This window comes from Lampetra planeri, chromosome 10, assembly GCF_965212315.1.
Source record: "Lampetra planeri chromosome 10, kcLamPlan1.2.h2, whole genome shotgun sequence".
Taxonomy (NCBI): Eukaryota; Metazoa; Chordata; class Hyperoartia; order Petromyzontiformes; family Petromyzontidae; genus Lampetra; species Lampetra planeri.
The window spans coordinates 8,019,775-8,043,668 of NC_136116.1; the positions used below are offsets into that span (position 1 = coordinate 8,019,775).

Sequence of the window (23,894 nt, forward strand, 5' to 3'; positions counted from 1 at the left end):
CCCCACCCCACCTCTAATCTTTTTTTTAAAAACCTCCGTTTTAAAGTGATCGCGATCTTTTCAAAATTGTTCGCCTCAGTGACGCATGAACTAAAAGAAACAGCCGTTAAATATATAACAATTTTTATATGCTTGGTTCTTTCGGTAAAGTCACGTAGAAGGGAAATAATAAAATAATATTAATATAAAACAATAAAAATTCTCACGACGTTTCGACTGCAACACAAGCAATCGTCATCAGGTGTGAAATCCACAGAAATAATTTTTTTAAAAATATTTATTTTTTGTTTTAAATTCTAGAGAGGGGGGTTGGGTTTCCGTTTTGTAACGTCACATCCGGCGGAAGCGGCGTTTCCCTCCACCCCTTCCCCCTCCCCCCCCCTCCCGACCCTCAGACTTTGCAGCGCCGATCCGTCTCCGCTGGGCGCGTGTGCACGGTAACGATGCCTCCCTCCACGTTAAACTCCTACGGCCAGACCACAACGGTACCGGCGGCGCGACAGACACTCGCTCGCTCTCTCTCTCTCACGCTTAGCCGTATTGCCTCGGGCCGCGCAAGCGTCAGTCACGACAAATTGTGATGCGAAGTTAGTGCCGCCGGTGCCTTGTTATGTCTGCAGTAGCAGCAACAGCAATAGCAGCAGGCTGAGCAGCAGCAGTAGCAGCAGCAGCAGCAACAACAGCAGGCTAAGCAGTAGCAGCAGGCTGATCAGCAGCAGCAGTAGTAGCAGCAGTAGGCGGAGTAGCAACAGCAGCAGTAGCAGCAGGTTGATCAGCAGCAGTAGCAGCAGACTGATCAGCAGCAGTAGCAGCAACAACAGCAGGCTGAGCAGTAGCAGCAGTAGTAGCAGCAGCAACAACAGCAGGCTGAGTAGCAACAGTAGCAGCAGTAGTAGCAGCAGTAGCAGCAGTAGGCTGAGTAGCAGCAGTAGCAGCAGGCTGAGCAGTAGCAGCAGCAGTAGGCTGAGTAGCAGCAGCAACAGCAGGCTGAGCAGTAGCAGGCTGACCAGCAGCAACAGCAGCAGACTGAGCAGCAGTAGTAGCAGTAGCAGCAGCAACAGCAGTAGTAGCAGCAACAACAGCAGGCTGAGTAACAGTAGTAGCAGCAGCTACAACAGCAGGTTGAGCAGCAGCAGTAGTAGCAATAGCAGCAGCAGCAGGCTCAGTAGTAGCAGCAGCAGTAGTAGCAGCAGTAGCGAGCGGTATTTGCCGCTGCTTGTAACGGTGTTTGTCTGTGGTGAGCCCGGGGGGGTGATGAGAAGGGGGTGTGGGACGAATCGCCGCCACGTCTGACAGAATCGGCATCTGTTGGCAAGTTTTGGAGGCAGCTTCTGTCTCGTTTTCACATACACACACACAATCATCGGCATAATTGTAAAAATGATTTGTGAAAAAGTCAATTTTGGAGAGGCGCTCGTTTACCGCAATGTCCCGAGATCATTGGTGCAGATTCCGCCGTGACTTAACACGCTTCCCACCTTGAGCAAATCTGCACTTGAAGTATGGCTTAAATAATGATCATAAACCCCCACGACCCGCACGGCGTGTGGGGAATACCTCCAGCAGTGGATTGTGCGAAAGGGTCTGGAGCGTGCACACGTGTTACTGTACGTATGTTGAACCCATGGCTCGAACGACCACACACCATCTGTTGTTGACTTCACAAAGTGGTCACATAGTGGCTCTCGCGACCACGCAGCGATGAATGTTCATGTGGATTCTATGCACGTACCTATATTTTAACAGCTACAGCGTCGGACACCGGATTATGGACTGCAGTGGTGCACATCTGTGCATTAAGTGTGAGAAAGCTCTGCATTGCTTGTTATGCACAGTGCCACACTGTATTTCAGTGCGTGCTATAATTCACGGTTACAATGCAGTTTCCCCGCACGTGTATGCGTCTGCGTGCACCAGCAACATGATGAGAGTTAAGATGAAAATTTCGCACGGTGACTTTTATTTGCCTCGGGAGGAAATCAACCCACAAATGCTTTCCCATCTCGGAAGAAAAGCATGAATGAACCGGGATGTCGCATGAATTGGTTCGGAGTTACACTTCTGGCAGCAGAGGGCAAGTGCGCACCAACATTAATGGTACTGTACTAATGTACATGTACGGCACTTGTCAATCTACTGATGCATAAGGGCCTTCCCTGCGGGTCTTCTTGATTTATTTGGATGATACTTCGTAATGCTGGTTAGTGCGAGTTGCTAAAGACAACGAGCATAGACCTATTAGCAACTGAAGTTGCAGGACACAAATTCTGTTGCGATCATATAAAACCAGGGCCTAATTGCTCACTCAATTTTTCCCGAATTCCCTGGTTCACTAGGTATAGGGACGTGTCCAGTAGCCACAGGCGTAGCGTGAGGTTTACCGATTGTAGTGCAGTTTCTATCGTATGCGGGTATATTGTCCGGATAGTGCTGAAATTAATTTCTGCATATGCTGACTCCTACACAGCTATGTGCATATATGCACATACGCGCACGTTTTCACGCATGTGTACTCGCACTCACTCAAAGCCACAGGGAGGATGGGGAAGAAGCAGAACAAGAAGAAGCCTGTGGCGGAAGAGGAGAAGCCCGAGGAGGAGTATGTGGTGGAGAAGGTGCTGGACAGACGCGTGATGAAAGGCAAGGTGGAGTACCTACTCAAGTGGAAGGGGTTCACAGAGTGAGTTCATCATCGGTGGGGAGCTGAACCCCAAAAGTCTCCATCTCCTCACAAGGAAACATTTTCTAAGTGTGTTTTATCGTGTGGACATCAAGATTAAGATCTCCCTGTAATGACTGTTAAGTTTCAGATGAAATTGAAGTTTCAGATGTATTATGGAAGTTTCAAATGGCTATCAACGTCCATGGACAATTCACTGCAGGCTTTCCCAAGCTATCTCCATCTCTCACGGCCTACGATGTAACAATCCACCCAGTATCTGCGCAGGAGCCAATTTCATAGCTCTTCACAGTGGACATACTCTAAGGCGCACTTTCTTTATTGTTTGCTACTCCATTGCCAGTCTTGACCATTTGCTATCATTCCTTGAGCAGCATATTCTATCCACGCAAATGTGTCTAACTTTTGCTTGTTGTCTTATCCATGTGTTCCTGTTTCTCTCGCAGTGTATTTCCAAGCATGCTTCATTGTGCATTTTTGTCCAATTTTCTTGATTAATTTTCGTGATTCTCACCCATGTGTCATAGCAGGTAATATACACTGATTAAAAGCTTTCATATTTGGCACGTTGGTAAGTTGCTTTTCATTATCAAGCCAGCTTTCTATTTGCGCCGCAACTGTATGATATTTTTATGATCCTGTTATGATTTGTTACGTATAGTGAACTTTTACCTGGTCATAAACCTTATTGGAGATATTTTATTCTAAACATGACATATTGCTGCAACAAGCAACATTCCCCGAAATGTCCATGACCTTGTTGAGCACTTGTTTCACAGTGAGGAGAATACGTGGGAGCCAGAAGACAACCTCGACTGTCCAGAGCTCATCAACCAGTTTCTGGAAAGGCAGCGGCAAGCGTGCGAGGTGTCCGCCGAGGGCAACAACGGCAAGCGGAAAGCGGCCAGTAGAGAGGACGATGGCGATGTCCAGGCCAAGAAACACCAGGCAGATGTTAGTTTCTGCCCCCCGAAGTTGCGCCGTGTTTATAAAATGCAGGAGCGTTGCCCCACGGTTAACATTGTCCGTGCTCATAAGTTTGCCCTGGAGCAAAACAAAAATGGGACGTGCAATAGCCATCAAGTATTAAAGAGTATTGACACTCATTGTGTTTAGATCAGGGTAGACCAGGTCATCTTGTGTATCATATGCTTCTCTATCTAGGATAACAAGACGAAGGGCTTTGTTCGAGGTCTGGAGCCAGAGAAAATTATTGGTGCAACAGACTCCAGTGGCGAGCTCATGTTCTTAATGAAGTGGTAAGATTTTTGTTGAATTTGTAAATGAAAAGGGGTTGTATTGTCATCGGGCTGCACATTCTGCAATCGCCAATGCCGTCACCACCGCCAATCTTGTGATTCCACAATCAATCTTATTCCTACATGCGCTCATATCATTCTTCTCCATGATGGTCATCTTCATGGGTGTATTCGTTCGTTTGGTTGTGATTCGGCCACCAGTCGCCCCTATCAGCCAGCATCCCTTATTGGTATGTGTCCTGCCAAAGCCCACTTTTATTCACAGTAAGTCTGATAGAACAAAAGCTGAAATGTAAGCAAGGCGCATGGAGAGGTGCATGTTTTGAACTACATTGAAAGAATAAAGGAAACGTTGATTATACAAAAATTAATATATTTTTTGTCGATCTCCATGTTTTCCGATCATGTCACAGCAGGTAAAATGTAAAGACTGACGACTTTTGCCTTTATGGACATTAATGTTACTTTTCAGAAATTAAGTTTTCCTACAGCACTTCCTCTTGCTCTCGCTCACCATTTTCTTTCTCATAATTTTCATTCCGGTCCACCTTTAACAATCCCTCTAGGTGTACACACACGGTTGTGTTTCGGAATTTTATTCCTGTAACATTTCCTTCGTTAAAATGAACACTTCACCAAATTTCGATAAGTATTGTAATTAACCTCAAACCTCTTCGTAGTGGACTGCGACCATATAAAGAATGGCACCACCCCCATGATCGCCCCCGCAATGCGTGGGTCAAACAAATCACTCGAACAACTGGCATGGCCGCGAAAGCAGTTTAGGCGAATGCTGTCGCAGGAAGTCACATTTGGCGCAACGCTCCTTCGCTGACGATGCTTGATGTATGTCTTCTTTCGACTGACTCCTTACAAGCGGATATTGCTGTGTTTTGCTACACAGGAAGGGCTGCGAGGAGGCAGACCTCGTTCCAGCCAAAGAGGCCAATCTCAAATGCCCTCAGGTGGTAATTTCCTTCTACGAAGAGCGGCTCACCTGGAGCTCTGTTGGAAACACGGATGAAAAGCCCAAGGACGAATGATGGAATTGAACAGGCATCCAATGCCAGCCCGTTCTGTGTAAACATGATGTAGGTTTGAGGAGAACGTGATGCCACGCATTTGTATGTATTATTTTATAGTTTCGTCTGTTATATGTACAGAAGTAAACAATTCTTGGCTTGGACTCTTGAGATCCCCCCCAAAGGTATTGTTTCTATGCACAGCGTTGCATTTACTAAATATATTTTTATGCTACTGTTTAGTTATCCTTGATCAAGGTTAGCAGTGTTCTATTTAACCCCACGATAAATGCATCCAAATCTCACTGGTAGCTTTAGATACACAAAAGTACGTGTTTAAAAAAATACTAAGTTTTATGTGTGCAATGTACATTATACTTTAGAATTTTTTGTGCAATGTACATTAATGCTTTTAGAAATTTGTATATGTTGACGTAACAGTGTCAAACATGCATTACAATTTGCAGTAAATGTATTAATGGTTGTCACTGACTAATTACAGTCAAACATTTGCTTGATATTACCACTGTAATGAGGGCTCGGGGTAAGCATTACTTTGATAGTGCATTGTCTTTGAGCTGTACGCCCTTTTGGCGTCCTCTGGTCTAGCACCAATTGAGACGAGGCTCAAAAAAAAGCCGTCTTTGGTGTGGACCAATCAGTTTCAAGGACAATGCATATATTATCAGTGTGTTTTTTGTTTGCATTTTGACCACAAGTATTGTGGTTAATGCATATATGATTCCTTGTAAAAAGGTTTCAGTTTTGCCAGAAAAAAAGGGGAAAACCCTATTATATTCTAACTAGTGTTTGAGATACAAAAATACGTGTTATACAGTATTGTAATACAGTATAGGTATTACTATCCTGATGTAGGGATTATTGTTGTAAAGTGGTTCTGCCAGATAGCTGGAAATTATATGTAATACTGAACATTGCCTTTGAAACACGGTTTCATTTATTGGCCTATAACTTTTTTGGTGAACATTGAAAATGTGCCAATGTCTTGATTTCCAACAGGAACGTCTCTATCAAGGCAATGTATTTGGGTCATTTAATCAACATTTGAATCTGGCCATATATGTTAAATACATTACGTTATTTTCATTAAGCTTATTTAGTCATATACAGTACTGTACTCGTCAGCTCCTTAATGTTGAATTTTATCTCCATTATATTATGCAGATTGTCCGCAACATTTTTATCTATTTATAAATGGTAGCCATCAGCCATGTTCAATCCACTGCTAGGTGAAGGTCTCCCCAATCCGTTGCCGTCCCTAACTATCTTGTAATTAACTGATTTTACCTTCCTCTGGACGTTTTCATGAATGCGTTTCAATCCCTTGGCTGTTCCTGTCATTCTTTACGATCTCCCATCATCCCTTTGAGCGAAGTGTCCTGCCCAAACCCACATTTCTGAACAGAATATCCTCAACCTGCGTATGTTATTGAAATCATGTGCACTTCTTTCTAAATGGTTGTAATATGCCTTACTGCTTTATTTGATGGTTCGTATTGTTTGAATTTCATGCTTTATAGTTTTCTCATGGTGTTAAACTATTCTACATGTTAGATTTTTTTTTCGGTAAAGTCACGTAGGTAAAAAATAAAATTAATAAAAGTACGTGACTTTACCGAAAAAAAAACACCTATGAGTATGAATCCTTGCAGTCACGAAAGCTTCAAATCTAGAATATTCTACATGTCCATTTTATACTGTGCTTGGTAACCTAACATACCCCATTATGTTAGTTAACCTGTAGCTAATGATAATTGGAATGTTGAATAAGCATTGGCGATGTTCAGTTTTAAGATGTTGACATTAAATGCGTGCATTTATCCACGTGGTGGCACTCCATCCACGTGGTGGCACTTTTCACGTGCGCTTCTCGAGTCGACGTCATGTCAAAGTTGCTAAGATGACACAAAAAGGGCAACACCTCACTTCCCATTGGCTCCCACATCTCCACTTGATTCCCGTCCTGCGTGGACATCATTAGGACGATATCACCGAGACGGAGCTGTCCTGTAGGGGATAGGGTTGGGAAAGATGTGTTCCCAGGGTTTATACAGCTGACGGCGCACTCGAGTATCACGCGGACATAGATATTGCTTAACTAAACTTTTGTTCGTTTACATGTCCTTATTTAGTCTTCTAATGCATAATACATACGATAATACATGGTGTTTGCATATACAGCACGTAACATTTATATACTGCGATGTATTAAAACTACATTTCATATGCTATGAGTCGTGATCAATAACCCAGAATATATTTCACAAACGGAATATCATTTACACTTTACATCCCGTTGTGGCTGTGGCAACGAGTCGCGGTGCCTGTTCCATTCCAACGGCGACCTGGAAAAAGTTCAGTGAGAAATTAATCCCAAATCAGTATATTTTATGCAGTATATACGCTTCATGTGTCGTACGTGCGTGCAGTTTACATACTCTGGATGTATATATTGTGTTCATCTATCTATACATGCTTCTGTATATGCTGTCCGTAGCTCTAAATAATTACGCCAGACTTTCTCATAATTTCGGCGCGGATGCTGATATTGTAGCACTGATGTTGACATGAGCACCCACGTCCACAGCTGTGTTGACTCGATCATCTGCACATTGTCTTCGAGGGAATTTTTATGTCGTCAGTGGCGCAGCGTGGTTGGCATAGGGGATTGGGGGCCGTCCATAAATGACGTCACGCACCTAGGGGAGGGGGGGGGGTCAGACATTTGTGACGATGTGTGACGGGGGGGGAGAAATGTGACGTCACATCAAAATGTGCAACTTTAAATAAATATAGACAACACGTTCTACTTAGTTAAATAGACATTTTGATAAATGTTTTCTCTTACAGCATCAGAGTGCAGCGGCATATTAAATACGCACTACAATGACAATAGTTTAAAGCGATTTGAAGGATGTTTAATTTTCAAATTTGAAATATGATTTTGTTGGAGTGGGGGGGGCAGAGCTTTGACGTCATATATGAGTGGGTGTCTGACTTTGTGACGCCGTGTGACGAGGGGGGGGGTCGAAAATCATCCAAAATCGCGTGACGTCATTTATGGACGGCCCCTTATACCACTACCCCAGTAAACATGGAACGTTGAGGCTATGTTAGTCGAACTGTTCCAATCACGTGCCAACATTGACCCAACGTTGCGTGTTTATTGGGTGTCGACAAAAGTCTTTTCGCATGGCAGGTACTGGTCGTCAATCGTGTCGGCACGCTCGTTGCAGACAGCAACACGTGTGCGTGTGTGTGTGAAATGCCCCATTGTCACAGTGCATGATGTTCATCGAGTGCATTGCCATGCCGTCAAAGAACACGCAGGGGACAACCGCTTGTATGTGATTCTTGGTGCTCAACTTGTATTATATTTCTACACTTTTCTTGCACATTAAGATCAGAAATATGCGGGCGGGCAGGGTGGGGGGGCCTGCTTGGATGTTAGTCCCAGTACATGGTGGTGTTGTTTTATCGTGAGACTTGTGTTGTGTTGTTTACAATAAAGCAGCGTGTTATTGTTTTCGTACTTGTTACCTGTTTTCAGTCATTTAAGAAAACAAAACCAGATGTGACCAGGGGCCTGAGTACCGAATTGATATATCTCAAATTACATATGGAAGAATATCTCCCGTATTGCCTTTTAACAGACTGTTGGCATGTGTATAATGACGTCCCCACACAATGTAATACTGGAACAATTACACTCGCACAAATAAATGCACGCAAAATCATATAAAGTAAACAAACATGAATAATACAACCACAGCCTGGCTGAATTAAGTTCAGAATCAGAATACTGTATTTATACTGGAGGAATCCGATTTACAGATGTCCAGTTTGTTCACAGATGTCCAGGAAATTCACGAAGCGATGCGCGTCGTGGCGGCCAAATGTGCACTTTGCATGACGATCACTTTACTGGCAGCTGATTGGCTGGTGTAGCCTGAGTGCAGACGTCAATCATAGCAACCACTTTATCGGAATCATCGTTGCGAAGTGATTTCAACAACGCACATATATATGCTCCGGGTTTTTGCATGACGCACTTTCTTTGCCGATGCAAATCGCTGCCTGGTAGGATTTACGCTATTTTGCTGCTGTATTCAAGACCCCAGGACATTTTCAACTCGGGGACGAAAATACCGATTTTCCAATATCCAGCAGTGGAGAGACCACGGCTGATAATAATGACGACGATCACGATGAACATGATGATTTTTTAGCCGTAAATACTGAGACATTGAATGATTGACAATAGTCCAAGAAAAGCACGTGGCGGGCAGTCACGAAGGTGCGACCACGTGCCCCCTCCTGCCGAGTATCACGTGACACGATCCGGCGTTTTACATTCCCTACCACGCATACGCACGAGCGAGTACCCCCTCCCCTCCACCCCACAACGTGACGCCCCAATGGGCCACGTGCGAGCGCTCCGCCAATGGTGATAGACTGGGTGGGGGAGGGGTTTGGGAGGGTGGGGGTTTGGGAGGGTGGGGGAGGGGTTTGGGAGGTTGGGGGGTGGTTTGGGAGGTTGGGGGGGGGGGTTTGGGAGGTTGGGGGAGGGGTTTGGGAGGTTGGGGGGGGGGTTTGGGAGGTTGGGGGGGGGTTTGGGAGGGTGGGGGGGTTGGGAGGGTGGGGGGGTTGGGAGGGTGGGGGGTTGGGAGGCTGGGGGAGGGGTTTGGGAGGGTGGGGAGGGGTGGTTTGGGAGGGTGGGAGGGGGTTGGGAGGGTGGGAGGGGGTTGGGAGGGTGGGGAGGGGTGGTTTGGGAGGGTGGTTTGGGAGGGGGGGTTGGGAGGGTGGGAGGGGGTTGGGAGGGTGGGAGGGGGTTGGGAGGGTGGGAGGGTGTGGGAGGGCTGGGAGGGTTTGGGGGGGGGGTATTCCTCGCTTGACGGAAGCGCGCTAGAGATTCTAATCGCGGGGTTCACGTCGACTCGGCAGAGACACGCAGCTCCCCCCCCAGCAAACCACCCGAGCGGGTGACAGTCGCGCTCACGGCGTTCGCACTGGCAGCTCTATCCACCGCTGGATACGGAGGCCCTCTTCCACGCCGCGCTGCGCCCACAGAGTCGCGTTCACCGTTCCACTTGAATCCTTCACTTGGCCACGCCGGTCAGTGCTGGGAAGGGGCTTTGAGGGGGGTTCGTGGAGTTTGCTTTTGAAGCCGGTAGCGCTTGGAAGTGCAGCTCCACGGCTGCAACCTGCTTGGTTGTTTTTGCTGCACCGCCCTCTGCTGGTCACTACGTGGCACCATCAACAGCTGAGAGCCGATCACAAGTCTGGGTCTAGTAGGCAGCCTTGTCACCCAAACAAGCAACTGCGTCTGCTAGGCTTCAATACAATTCTGCTTCGCTTGCGAGATCATTGAACTGTGTAGTCGTAGTCGTGGTAATAATTAGACGGGTGACTTGAGGAGAAAACTCATCGTCAGTACAAGCGGCGGCGGGGGGAGGATTTCTGGCCCAGTTTCGTTTCATCGCCGGCGTCGTGGGGTCGGGGACACGGGGAGGGCCTTTCGTGCAGCAAAGTGGATCTACAATGAGTGGTCGGTGGTGGTGAGCGACCGTCTCCTGGCCTGGTAACGTTTGCACATCTTGTAAGGGCGTCACTTCCGCTGACTCTTTATGAGTTTTTAATGATTTATAATTAATTATAATGGGGTTACTGTACTCGGTGGGCCCCGCTTGTGTCTTGTAGACGAACGACGGTAAGGTGGTTGGGGTTCTCATCGGCAAAGGTGGTTGGTGGTCGTGAGTTTTATTCGCTTTTAAATGTGTTGCGATTAATGTGGTGGTCAGTAAACCTTTGGCTTACCACGCTACTTAAACCTTCGAGTGTATTCTGAAACTCGTTAACCACTTAACTTGGCACTTGCTTACTCGTGACAATGACTCAGAGTATGGAAGTCATTGTCAGATCTGTGTGACTGGGGCTGAGATTCGTAACAATGCGTGAGGACATTTGGTAGCTTTTGATGGAACTGCGTGTGAAACACCGAATTAACATGAACTATCCGTGTCATCTGCACTGTGCTCTTACGTAACGCGTCTCGGTATAAACACAGGGGCTGATTGTGGTGCTTGATTTGAGTTCGTGTCAACCCACACGGTTTATTCCCCGTATTCTAGTACAGGGAAATCGAGTTTTCAGGTCCATACGGCGTACAACCGTTTCAATACGGGTAACATATAAATGTTTATCTATTTGTTTGTGTTTCTCCATTGTGATGGGACTTTGTATGATGAACGTTGAGAGTTTTACTGGGCATGGGGTGACCAATAATGTCTGAATTGGTCTGTAATAAGGTAGGGCACTGATAAGGGGTTGACCAGGTATGCCGATCCAATTAACCATCGCATTCCCTCGTGCTTGGCTGCGTCTTCAGGGACACAACGAGAGGTCGAGGCTTCGATCACGAAGACGCATCTTGCGGCTCTGTGACTTCATTCATTAGGGCCCACGCCGTCTCGTATTGGCCAACACAGCTCTTTAAATATTGAGGGGTCATTTTGTTGTTATTGTCACCGAATTCGCGGTGGGGGAGGCGGGGGCGGATTGTCTATTCTTGTGACTTTGGTTGCCTATCCCTGGTGTGAGAGATCGATAACCGTTATCAACCCTCGTCGATAAGCGCGGTGAAGTATGGCGAAATATCCATCATGACCGATGCGTGTGTGTGTTTTTGGGGAGCGGTGGTAAAGTGGTTAGTGCGCTGCGCTACGAACCCGGCGACCCGAGTTCGATTCCCCCTCGTGGCCACCACCGGTGACGATTATCTGAACCGGTCACGGGCCTCCCCTAGGTCGACAAAGCTTGCAATGAGTACCTGGTGCGGTGTTTAAACATCACCACTGGGAAGACAAAGGCGGCCGGGCGTGGTGCTGGCCACCCACCTCCTCGTGGGCTGTGCCGGTCTTCATAGGTGCTCCAAAACAGTACTTGCCCCTACAGTCTATTCAGGCTATACGGGGGGATCTTTGTCTTTGTTACACACTGTGTTTATGTGGGCATTTACAGTACTGTGTAATTCACGTCAATTCACCTTTATCCAGCCGTTGGTGGGATTGACGACGGGTGTGTACGTTTTGCTATTCGTATAACATTGTTTCTCTTTTCTTGTGCAGCCGGTGGCAGTGACACCTTTTTTTGAGCTCGAGACGTTGATGCCACGAGCAATGGAGAACGCAAAAGAGGTGAACGCATTGGGTGGTCATTATCAGACTGACCAAGGCAGGGGCGCGTGGGTTCGATCCCGATCATGACGCCTGCTGCTGTATATTTGGAGTTTACGTGTCTCTCTCCCCGTGGTCGCGTGGATTTTTCTCCGGGTCCTCCGGTTTTTCCCTGCACATTTAGAAACATGTGTTTGACAGTATTTGGCTGCTATAAATGCCCACGTGATAAGCCACCACTTCGTTGAGCTATCATTTGTGGCCAGGTCGCTTCTGAAAACGAGCTGTATATAGCTCCGTGGTAAAATAAATAAATAGTTTTTAGTTTAATTGAATAAGCCCTTAGATTATACATTCAACCAGGGCAGTGTTTTTTGACAATGACGCACCAAGGAAGAAGATGTCATCTTTCCAAGTATTTTTTGTGCGTCTAGGTTGTAAAAAATACAAATGTTTATAGCAGTACTGTGTAATCCGATGCGTTTTAACAGTGTAAAACGGTTATAAGTTAGGTACATTGTGTCAGCTTTGTTTTACGATTTTCATTGTTTCAATGAAAGCAATGTTCAGTGCAATACTGCAGTGGCTTTTCTTTCATGTCAGATGACACGGGGTTGGGCAACGTTGAACCAGTTTCATAGTTATTCGGCTCCCTTCCTGGAAATCGAGTGATGTCGCAAGTTTATGCTTTTATAGCTGCTCCCCGCTGCTATGGCTGGACCGCAAGGCTAGTGCGTGATGCTGGTTTAACATTTGGCTTGTTTTCGGTTTACGTCCGCTTACGATGCTTTTTGGTGTCAAGTGTGCTAAACCGAATACTGTATGCTGTGAGTGGGTTTACTGCTGGCGGCGAGCATGCGCTTTCCAGAACCTTAATTTGTTTACGTGTCAATGGGTGTCACGACCATTTATTATCGTGTACAAATTATTTTACAACCTAGTCCTCATGTAGACCAATAGGTCGTTTGCAGTAGTATAGCGGTTAGCACGCTGGGCTATGAACCCAGTGACCTGAGTTCGATTCCCGAACACGACCAATAACAGTCAATGGGTGTCACGACCATGTATTATCGTGTACAAATTATTTTACAACCTAGTCCTCATGTAGACCAATAGGTTGTTTGCAGTAGTATAGCGGTTAGCACGCTGGGCTATGAACCCAGTGACCTGAGTTCGATTCCCGAACACGACCAATAACAGTGGTGAATATTTGAATCGGTCCTGGACCTTCCATAGGTCGACTCGGCCTTAGACGAGTACCTGGTGTGGTGTGTAAACATCAGCAGTGGGAAGACAAAGGCGGGTGGGCGGGTATGATGCTGGCCACCCACCCCCTCGTGTGCCCTGCCTCCTTAATAGGTGCTCACTAACAGCACTTTCCCCAACAATATGTTGATGCTAAAAGCGGAATCATTGTCATTGTATGTGTGTTATATCCCCAGGATTTTGTGGAAGTTCGCGTCCGAGATCCCCAAATCCAGGACAGGAATTCATGGCATCCTCACGTGGATTATGAGATATTCCTGCACGTAAGAAATTGTTCTCAGTAAGGCACACCGCTGAGTATTTTGCTCATGGCATATTCTCATTTTCTCTGTCAAACAGAACTCATTTTTTTTAGCAGTATCATAAATGCCAACTTGCTGAGCTATAGAAACTGCCTCATGTTTTTGTCATGGTTAGCAACTGTGTAAAAAAAGCCTCGTAAACTCAATGCAAAATATGTACTTGTACATAACTTTTATAGGTCCAGTAATCATCAACCAATGGCGATATGAAACCTTGTGTTCAGTCTGCACACTTGAGGATAACAAATTACTTATTAAGAGAGTCAGGCATTTGCCAGCGTGATGGCCAACTTATTGAAATAACTTTTGCGAAATATATTTATTTAGTCCCATTTTTCTCCATTATATTATCTCTGCCTTGATCTCTGTCTTGATACTTGAAAGTAAAGGTATGATGCTAATCAGACTTCCCCGTCGAGGTGCACCCAGTGCCCTCCCTAGGATCGAGCGACATGTGTGACAGCATAGGGCGCCGCGATCAAGGGTGGCCTTTAGTAAAATCCAAGTCTTATTTTTGCATCAATCTGAAAGAGCTGTCACGTGTAACAGGTGCAGTTTTGGTCATAATTAGTGCATATCACACCACCTTCTGATGAAAGGAGTGTGGGGGTGGATGGGAGGGCAGCGTAACTGAAATTTACAAATTATTTGGTCTTAATTGTCATCGCTTGGCCCTGGTGGTAACACAGTTTTTATATTTTGCAAGAGTATTAGCTCTTGTACATTGAGGTCAGACATGACGTGATGTGGAAGAAAGCAAGAACGGTGCACATATCAGTCAAGCTGAAATTAAGTTGATATTGAATTTGGGGACAAAGGAGGAAAACCACATCTGAATAAGAAAGGTTGTGAAAATGGAAGCACCAGGGTGGAGGCAGGCCGGGACAGAGGTGGGAAGTGGTGAACCATGATAAGAGGGACTATGGAGTGGACATGGAGATGGCCCACAACAGTAATACATGGAGAGAGAAGACCAGGAAGTCAAAACTCACATTGGTGGGAAATATTCCAGGAATAAGAGGAATAGTATTAACTTTTTACATATTGTCGGAAAATAAATTCTAGTTACTGTTGTACGTACACAACATTTGTGCTTCAGGCTCTCGGTGTCGATTTTTCTTTTTCAGACTAACAGCATAAGTTTCACGCGCAAGGTGTCTTGCACCCGTCGTCGATTCCGGGAGTTCGTGTGGCTGCGCAAGTGCCTGGAGAAGAGCACGAATCTCGAGTACGACGTCCGCAAAGAAGGGCGCCACCCACGATAGTGAACCATGCATGTCGTCTGTGACCCGGTTTTACTCTTCCAGTTGTTGATTGCTTTGCATCTTTTTAGCCGCTAGATGGAGCTCTTCACCAAGCTTACGTTTTAAGTATTAGCAACACTATCACGCGCAAAATTTGTTAATTGAATTTCGTGTGCATCGTATATTAATATCACGGTGAAAAGGTATGCGTTTTTTTTGAGTGTCGGAGGAATTTGCGTGAAGGTATTTATCAGACACCGGGGAGCATCATGCAGGCATATACCACGTATCTGTTGTTCACTGTTGCTATCAAACTGCATTGGCTGTGATCAATCATTGCTTTGTGTTGATACAGGCAGCTACCGGACCTGCCACCCAGGAACCTCTTTTTCAGCTGCTACAACGAAAATGACGTGGAGATGAGGAGGCAGGGCCTTCAGAATTTCCTGCACAGGTTGGCCTGCATGTCCACATCGGCCACAACAACAGTCACTTTCTCTCTACCCACAGTGGCGCTCGGCAGTTTGAGATTATAAGTAGTGTGTTTATTTCCCAATGTAAGCATGATGCTGTTTTTCACCTTAATGCTCTAATGTATTTGTTATATTTAACTCTTGTGTGTGCTGTATATTGTGTGGTATAATGTCACTTGGGGTGGCTTGGTGGCATACTGCACCATGAACCTGATTCCCGGCCACACATTTCTTTAGACATACTTTTGTGTTTAGTTTGTTGTCCGTCTCCCGCACCTCCAATTAGTACAGTTGGCTACGAATGGTGCGAAAGAAGTTCAAAATGTGTACATATATGTAACCATGCATCATCAACATTGGCCGTCATCAATCATTGGTCAATACACTCGCTTCCGTCACCATCTCTGACTCCCGGCCAAGACCAACAGTGGCAAGTAATATTTGAACCCGACCTGGGTGTTCCTGCTTCTCCTACACATATTAACCAGCATAGTGAAGTCTGGTTAAACAATTGTCATGGCCAACAGCCTCCATTCAGCAGTTGGTCGACAAAAACCTTCCTACTTTTACAATATTACACAAATTACACAAGATGCAGTTAATATGTAATTTTTCGGCACTGGAATGAAGCAATGAAAGTTAAACTTGGCGCATTTTCCCCGTTGTCTTATGTCGGCATGCGTCAGGATAGTGAAGATGGTCATCGTGCTATCGGACAGCCGCCTGCACCTGTTCCTGCAGAGCCGCCTGAGCGTAAGCGAGATGGACGCGTGCGTTTCTGGCCTCACCAGCTTCTCCGTTCACGACGCCATAATGTGCCAGCAGCGTGCCGGTTGCCGCTTCCCGATGGAAGAGCCGCAACCGCAGCAGCCGCGACAGCAGCAGCAGGAGGAGGAGGAGGAGAATGAGGTGGCTTCTGCTAGGGAAGCGTCGCCCCCTCGCAAGAGCCACCCAGATGTACTCGCCATGTCCACGTACGATGGCGAAGGAGAGAAACCCTGCTGCGGGGAATATGACACAAAGAGGCAAGTGCAGCTCAGCGCATGACGCGATGAGGCCGATATTAGGGAGCCGCCACTGGAGCTATGCACTTTTAAATCTAGATTGAAATCTCATTTCTTTAGAACTACTTTTTGTGTTTAGTTTGTTGGCCGTCTCCTGCACATCCAATTAGTACGGTTGGCTACGTACGGTGCGAAAGAAGTTCGACATACGTGTACATGTTACCGTGCATCATCAACATTGGCCGTGATCAATCCATGGTCAATTCACTTGCTTCCATCACCATCTCTTGACGGTTCTGCGATCTCACAATCCACCACACACACGAACTGATTTCATCACCGCATCTCCTCGGAAGTGTTTCCTTGCCTGGACTGATGTATTGGTTCGGTAACATTAATTGTTATGCTCAAGGTATACATGCGTCGAATCAAACTTGTGAGAATGTTTATTTACAATTTGGATTTGTATGTATTTGGCAAGATCTAGAGTTGCTGGTTATTTTAAACGAGTTAAACTGTACAAAAGTACTTATACAAAATGTAGCAGTAAAAAACTAGAATTGATTATCACGTTGCAACTCCAGATAATGGAAGTTACATTTCTGCGAGGTGTACTGCAATGACCGGCATGGCAAAACGTGGTTGTATAAATAACTCGCAAGACCCTCAAGGCATGGTGAGACCCTCATTCAGCAGTGGATTTACAAAAGGGCCCTGCATGTACGTGATGTGTCGTTACATGCCTAGACCTGATGATGATCTCTGAAGCAGATAATGATGCAAGGACTGTGAGCAGTTCTATGCTATCCACCAACATGCTCGTGCCTGAGACAGTCTCAAAACCCTTGACCTTTTTTGAAATCAAAAGTGGATTTGATCATGAATATGCGAATATAATTAATGCTGCTTGTTCTAAGTGTCATGAACCACACACTGGTCAGTTGTAATTGCGCACACACTTTTAATAGGAATGATGCCCTTTATTCAGGAAAGTATATACATTTTTTAAGGAGAGTCCTGTCTTGTTTGCTTGGCGAATTTGTTGTTCGTTACATTAATATCACATTTTGTGTTTGTACTCGCAGTGAACAGGACTCTGGGTCGGGCTCACACAACAATTGCTTGGAGTAACCTCGAGCAACATCACAGAGCAGTGTTACTGCAAGGAGCCAGCAGAGGGAGCCAACGCAGAAAGCATTCAGCTTAACCAACCCAGCAGCTGACATCTCCTGGCTTTGAAATGGACCAGCTACCAGCATGTACCAAAACGCTGGGCAACTGGGATCTGGCAAATTCCCGACAACCAATCCACTGCTGGATTAGGGTCTCACCCATGCAGTGCAGGTCGTGGTGGGTTGTATGGCTATACCGCAGTATGCTGGTGCGGTCTGGGTTGGTGAAGACGCAGAGCCATCGACAGGAGCATGGCAGTGCAATGGATTGTGCTGCACTGCCCTCTGCTGCCCACAAAGTAGCCCAGGAACAGGCTGCAACACCTGTTTTATGCACAGTGAAATTGGGACCTGTTAAATCCCCGCACCATTATAGCCTCTTGAAAATCACCGTGGAGTCCGTAATGATTTTGATATTTAATGTATACACGTGTGCGTGTGTGGGGCTAAGTTTTGGGTCCGACACAGCTTGTAAAGGGGTGTGTATGTGTGCGCGCGTCTTAAATGTTGGAAGTGGTGGCAGTTGTGCTTGCATTCACAAATGGGTCTTTAACCCCACCAAAGCTATACTGTGAGCAATATTGCTTCTTTAACATCTTGGTAATATATTTTAAGGTGTCGCTTATTACTTTATGAATAAATGCATTCATTTTTTATTTAAAGCTTTCGTGACTGCAGGGATTCATATTATTGGTTCTTTACCGAAAGAACCAAGAATATAAAGAATATAAATGCATTAATGTTTCACCTTTACCTCCTTTAATGTGCGCATTTGTACATTTTGGAGTTTGAAAACATGCATTGTGTAAACAGATCACAATTCAGCATACAAAAAAAATCAGTTCACGATATAAAATATCAGCTTCATAATTATGGATGGAACATTGCCCGTATTTCAAGATACTGTGGTATAATAAGCTTTGCAATTATAAATGTTCCAATGTTTTAGAAAAAAAATCTTTTTACATAGAATAGAAAGCTAATATAAAGAGTATAAATTATTTCAATGTTGCACTGGTTTGTATCCTGTCATTACGATTTTTATTTTATTAACATTTCCTAAACCACATGCAGACATGTTTACGAAGACAGCAATTAGATCAAACTGTGCAATACGTATACTGTGCAGTATTACTTTATACAGTGTTGAAAGTAATATTTTCAGCTGGTGAAAAGTGAACATTTTTTGGTACGGCTTGTATGATCATTGTAAATTCTGGGACAAAGTTGGTGCTTGAAATGTTTAATAAATATTTCTGGTATGCAGCACTATTTCAGTTGCCCTGTGCCCATCTATCATCACTACCTCTGTTTATAATCAGGCCTGTCGAGGGATTTTTTTTCCCCTCTTAACACAAACTTGCCCGCAGAGCTATATTTAGGCATTCAATAACCCAGCAGTAAAAAATACAATTCTGTCATTTAATAGCAAAACATTTCCGTCATTGCCAAATGTTAACCGTGAGCATAATGGGCGTTGAGATGACAACTGTGACGGCTCCAGCTTGAAGTGCAATCTAAACTGGCTCCGACAATCACCCACGGAGCCGCACGGAGCCGGGTCTTGCGGCAAAAAGCATCGGTAAGCCCAGACTTATTCCAGGCACGCGCCGAATTAGAAGTTAATGGCTCAGACCGTCCATAATTTACCTTGTTGCTGAGATTGCCGCCAGTGCTGCGCTGGTCGTTATATTTTAAGAGCGCCGTGGTGGAGCGGGCGGGGGATGATGGATCATGTTTGTGAGGGCCTGGACAGATTGGCACCACCGAGGAGCTCCAATCAGTGGGCGACCTCGGGGCCTGCCTTGAGGCTCTGAGTGCCGGCCTTGTGCTTTACGCTGCTGTGCAAAATAAGATGACATGGGGACCTGCTGGTTCTGAAGCGATGGCCCACCCAGCTGCAATACCGTATGGACGATAGCTCTTCGACGAAAGGCCCAATTATTCACTCGCTGCCTTGAGTTGCAGATACCCTCACGAATCGGCTTACTTGTGTGTGACACAAGGGGTAACGGGAATGAAGGAAAAAATCCGCATTAATTGACTCGCACGTCACTCATTTTATTCACTCGTCGCAAGTAACACGTGCGATTACCTCTTCCCGACGTAGCTTCCTGAACAAATAAATCCCCTAAAAAATAATGGGAGAGCATCTGCCCGGCACCGTAATTGTTTCGCTCGCGGTCGTTGGGCGGAGGCGTTCCTAAAACGCTGCGCTGCAAAAAAAAAGAAATGGGTAAAACTGCAAGATGCAGACGGAGCATCGGGATATCTGCCCCGTAGATGCAAGGGGACGGCAAACAGATGGCCCGCGCAGCTTTATTGCCCGCTCCGTCAAACCCATAAGTCATGTTCTAATATCAAGCGTGTCAGATTATGGCTCTCTAGCCATCGCCGCCGCTTCATCACCGCATGCATCCTGCCCGGAGATGCGTGACCTCATGTAGGCGGTCTTGACGTTGAGCCTTAGAGGTCACAACAGGCCTTCTTGCTCGGCAGAGAATGAGGCCACGCACCGAGCTGTATATTTCTCGCGTCCCACGTCACGCCGCTGTAAAACGCCGGTGCCGTGGGTAGAAAAATGCCTCGTGCCACTGCTGCCAATGCGGGCTCTAAATTTTTTGCGTCGGAGGGACGGGCATGGCTGAGGCTGCTTTTCATGGGCGATCGCACTCGTATTGTTTGGGAAATGTGAATGTAAGCGCTTTCTGATTCATACTTTATACCTCATCCGTATCTAACCTATATAACCTGAAATTTGATGTCAACATGTAAACTATTTTTAGTGACGAGTAAATGCCAGTAAATATTTCCTGTTATATAAATGTGATATGTTGCTCTATACTGTATTTAATATTTCCAATGATGTGCGAAATTGATACTGTTTTTGTTTTGTTTAATCGGCAGTGAGCTGCAGTGTCTTTTATGACCCAGATCTCGATTATAATAGAGACTTTGAGCCTCAAATCGCTCTCATTTCGTTTTCATAATCATAATCTTTTTTTCGCACTGGAGAAATCCGATGAGCTATAAAGCTCTTTTTCACACATGTCCAGTCGGGGCATATCTACCTACCTAGTGTATCCTCGACACAGGAGGCCTGCTTCCAGCAGTCGATAGATCGTGGCTGCTGATGACCCTAAACTCATCGCTGTCCTGAGAGAAAATAGGATTCTAAATGTGGCCACTATCAGCCCCCCCACCCATCATATTGAACCCCCTCCCTGGCTTCTCAATCGACCCCCTTGGGCCCCTGAATGACCTGGGCCCTGGGGCGACTCGTGCGATGACAGTGAGCTCCATCTCAGGGGTGGTGGAGGGAAGGGGTGGGGGGGGGGCGTGATTGCCAGCGTCGTTAGAGGGGTGAGACAGGGTGGGCTGTGTCCACTGTGACCTCTGACCCTCGTAACCTTGGCCATACAGATTGCGTCCATTGCCGCTGCGACCAAGCTGGGCGTAATGCACTCTCCTCGGACGAGAAACTGGTTTTAGTCGCCTGCGAGCCATAGCCAGCGGTCTTGAATGGGAAATGTCGACGTTTCCCCGGTATGCAACCTATCCTGCATGCAGAAGCCCCATGGTCAGTGCGCAAACACCGTGGTGTAGGAATCGGAATTGTTCTAAAGAGTGGCTGTAGACATGCATGTTTGGCGTTCTGAGAATTACTGTCGTTTTGTGTGCGTGTGTGCTTAGTTTGTTGTCCTTACAACCCCCCAACCCCGCACCTCTGATTATCACGGTTGGCTACGTACGGTGCGAAAGAGGTTCAACATAGATACATTACAGTTCAACGTGCAATCCCTTCCACTCAGCCATAGGACGAAGCGTCACAGGCCGAACGCCAGATTAACAAGTGTCAGAGCCCGTTCTCCACAGAACGGGGCTCAATCAGAATAAAGTAAAATAATGAAACTTGACGAGTGCGTTTTTTTCTCTCTTCCCGCACACCGCCGCTCGCACTCTCAAGTCGGCGTGCCTGCAACTCGGGGTTACATCAGCCCCTGTGCACCCTCCTCCTCCCCTTCTTCTTTTTATTTTTTACGACCACGGCGGTTAGGATGACACCAGAGTCATCTCCCGGGCAACCAACGTCGTAAAGTCGTCGTCATGGAAATGTCCATTATGGTAGTAGCTGGGATGTCACCTCGGCAGAGCGAACACGCGCCTGTGTTCTGCGCACAAATCACCGCCTCCACTCCCTCCCCCAGGGGGCCCTCCTGACCACTCCTGACGCATGTTTGGCTTCGGCCTGTGGCTTTGACAGGCCTCTGGTGATCTTGGCTGTCCTCTTTGTGCACCCCTCCCCCCCCTTCAAGAGAAATAAGAATTAAACTACAGCTGCGGGAAGAAGGAGGCAATATTTACATGAGCGGGGTGGCGGCGGCGAGTGTGTTAAGGCACCCCGAGAGATTTATTTTTGCGCTTTATTTAAGCTGTACCACAGCATGCTTTGAAAACAAGAAATGGCCCGGGGAAGAGCACTTTCCAAGACGTCTTGAGATGATACTTGGTTTTTTTTTTAGTGGCGCTTTTTGGTGTATTAATACAAATCAACATACCGTGCGATTTCGACCGCCACTCCCCACCCCTGCCCGACCTCTCCGCTGTAATGGCAATGGATGAGGCACACTGTTAATTCGCATCCTCTTGAAACCAACACAAAAGTGATTCTCGTAACAAAACGGCCGCAAGGAAACTTATACGCGGACCACGCGCTGGGCCAAAGAATTGACTCTTACTTGCATCCCATTTCGTTTTGCTGTACCTTTGCGTGAAGACACGCAACACAGGGAAGCATGAAAATAGGAGCTCACAGATTTGCCGGCAGGGGAGTGGAGGGGGGGAAGGTCAGATGCTGTGTGTGTTGAAGAGGGGGGGGGAGAGTTGCTGGGATGTGGGAGGAACTGAGTGGCTGGATCCTGCTGCCAAACACCATAACTCACCCACAGACGCGCACAAACACTTGGGGGCCATAAACACCCCGAGGCTCCCACGCACGTCCCATGCAAGCCAGACACTCAGCAAGCAGAGAGGGAGACACACACGCTCACGGGCTCCCCAGGAAAGGGATGGCTGGACCCATCACAACCTTGCATGGATTTGCACATGTGTTTCTATGCTTCCATGCATGCGTGTGTGTGTGTGGGGAGCGGTAGTGCAGCGGTCAGCACGCTGCGCTACCAACCCGGCGACCCGAGTTCGATTTTCACTCACGATCGGCACCAGTGACGATTATCTGAAGCGGTCCTGGGCCTCCCCTAGGTCGACTCAGCCTCAAATGAGTATATGTTGCGGTGTGTAAGCATCGCAACTAGGGAGACAAAGACACTAGGCGTGGTGCTGGCCACCCACTCCTCGTATATGTGAGTGTATGTTGAACTGATTTCGCACCGTACGGAGCCAACCGTGCTTATCGTGTGCTGTGCTGGCCTTCATAGGAGCTCGCTAGCAGCACTTGCCCCAACAGTCTATGAGGCTAAACAGAGGTTCGTTTTGTGTGGACCCAGCTATATGTCCCCGTAACAAACATTTCTACAACTTCCCAGCAAATAAAATGAAGGAATAAATATTCAGAATATCGCTAACCAGAAGGCCACATTTTACAAGCTCACCTTTGCATTTAGTAAGGCCTGGTTTCATCACTTACATTTTTATTACAATCACATATCCAGGTACAAGAACACATTTCCAATTGCCTCCCTATTGTACATATTCAGTGGCGAAAAAGGCCATTACAATACTTATCTCGAATACAATTTCTACCCTCGCCGCCCCTCTGTCGACCCCCACCCCAATATCTCCCAGTCTAATATACATACATACATTGAATCTCATACGGGGGGAACCAGTCGTAAAATAACACAGTGAGAATTGGCTCCTGCAATGCTCCAGATTACCTGGAGCTACTCGGCGCACGTTAAAGCGTCTCGTGTGAAAAAGAAATGGAAATAACAAAAAAAATTTAGTTCTCGTCCCATCCCGGTTTTTATGGAAATTAACTATTAATACGGAATTTGCATTCATTTCCCTGTCCCCCCCACCACCACCACTGAATGTTTTATGAGGTGTCAGGCAATGAAAAGCATTGGCCATCACGCCGCTCGTAATGAAATGCGTGCGGAGCATAGCTGCCCGCTTTGCCATGCGAAAAAGAAGGGGGTTGGGAGGGAAAGAAGGGGAGAGAGAGAGAAAAAAAATCACAAATAAATGCGGGGCACAGGCGAGGCTGATGGATGAAAATGGGATAGAGACGTGGGCCACCGCGTTTTAAATGTC

At 46.4% G+C, this 23,894-nt stretch overlaps 2 protein-coding genes across 9 annotated transcripts; both read left to right on the plus strand.

The window, feature by feature from the left end:
- The first annotated feature begins 368 nt into the window (after positions 1–368).
- Positions 369–8,514, plus strand: LOC144720961 (chromobox protein homolog 1-like). Of its 5 annotated transcripts, none has more exons than XM_078598177.1 (5): positions 369–437; positions 2,536–2,680; positions 3,460–3,634; positions 3,845–3,939; positions 4,844–8,514. In XM_078598177.1, the coding sequence occupies exons 2-5, from the start codon at positions 2,541–2,543 to the stop codon at positions 4,980–4,982; spliced, it is 549 nt and encodes a 182-aa protein (XP_078454303.1). In that variant the 5' UTR covers positions 369–437; positions 2,536–2,540; the 3' UTR covers positions 4,983–8,514. The 5 variants fall into 5 exon arrangements, with proteins under 5 accessions (XP_078454303.1, XP_078454302.1, XP_078454306.1 ...); XM_078598176.1 differs by having other exon boundaries at positions 380–437; positions 2,530–2,680; XM_078598180.1 differs by having other exon boundaries at positions 393–437; positions 2,468–2,680.
- Positions 8,515–9,892: 1,378 nt separating this feature from the next.
- LOC144720962 (sorting nexin-10-like) lies at positions 9,893–18,890 on the plus strand. 4 transcript variants are annotated; one of them, XM_078598182.1, is made up of 7 exons: positions 9,893–10,097; positions 12,110–12,178; positions 13,600–13,686; positions 14,853–14,953; positions 15,325–15,423; positions 16,129–16,467; positions 17,532–18,890. In XM_078598182.1, exons 2-7 carry the CDS (start codon positions 12,149–12,151, stop codon positions 17,575–17,577), a joined length of 702 nt encoding a protein of 233 aa, XP_078454308.1. In that variant the 5' UTR covers positions 9,893–10,097; positions 12,110–12,148; the 3' UTR covers positions 17,578–18,890. The 4 variants fall into 4 exon arrangements, with proteins under 4 accessions (XP_078454308.1, XP_078454307.1, XP_078454309.1 ...); XM_078598181.1 differs by lacking the exon at positions 9,893–10,097 and adding an exon at positions 10,109–10,563; XM_078598183.1 differs by lacking the exon at positions 9,893–10,097 and adding an exon at positions 10,109–10,530.
- The last annotated feature ends 5,004 nt before the right edge of the window (positions 18,891–23,894 follow it).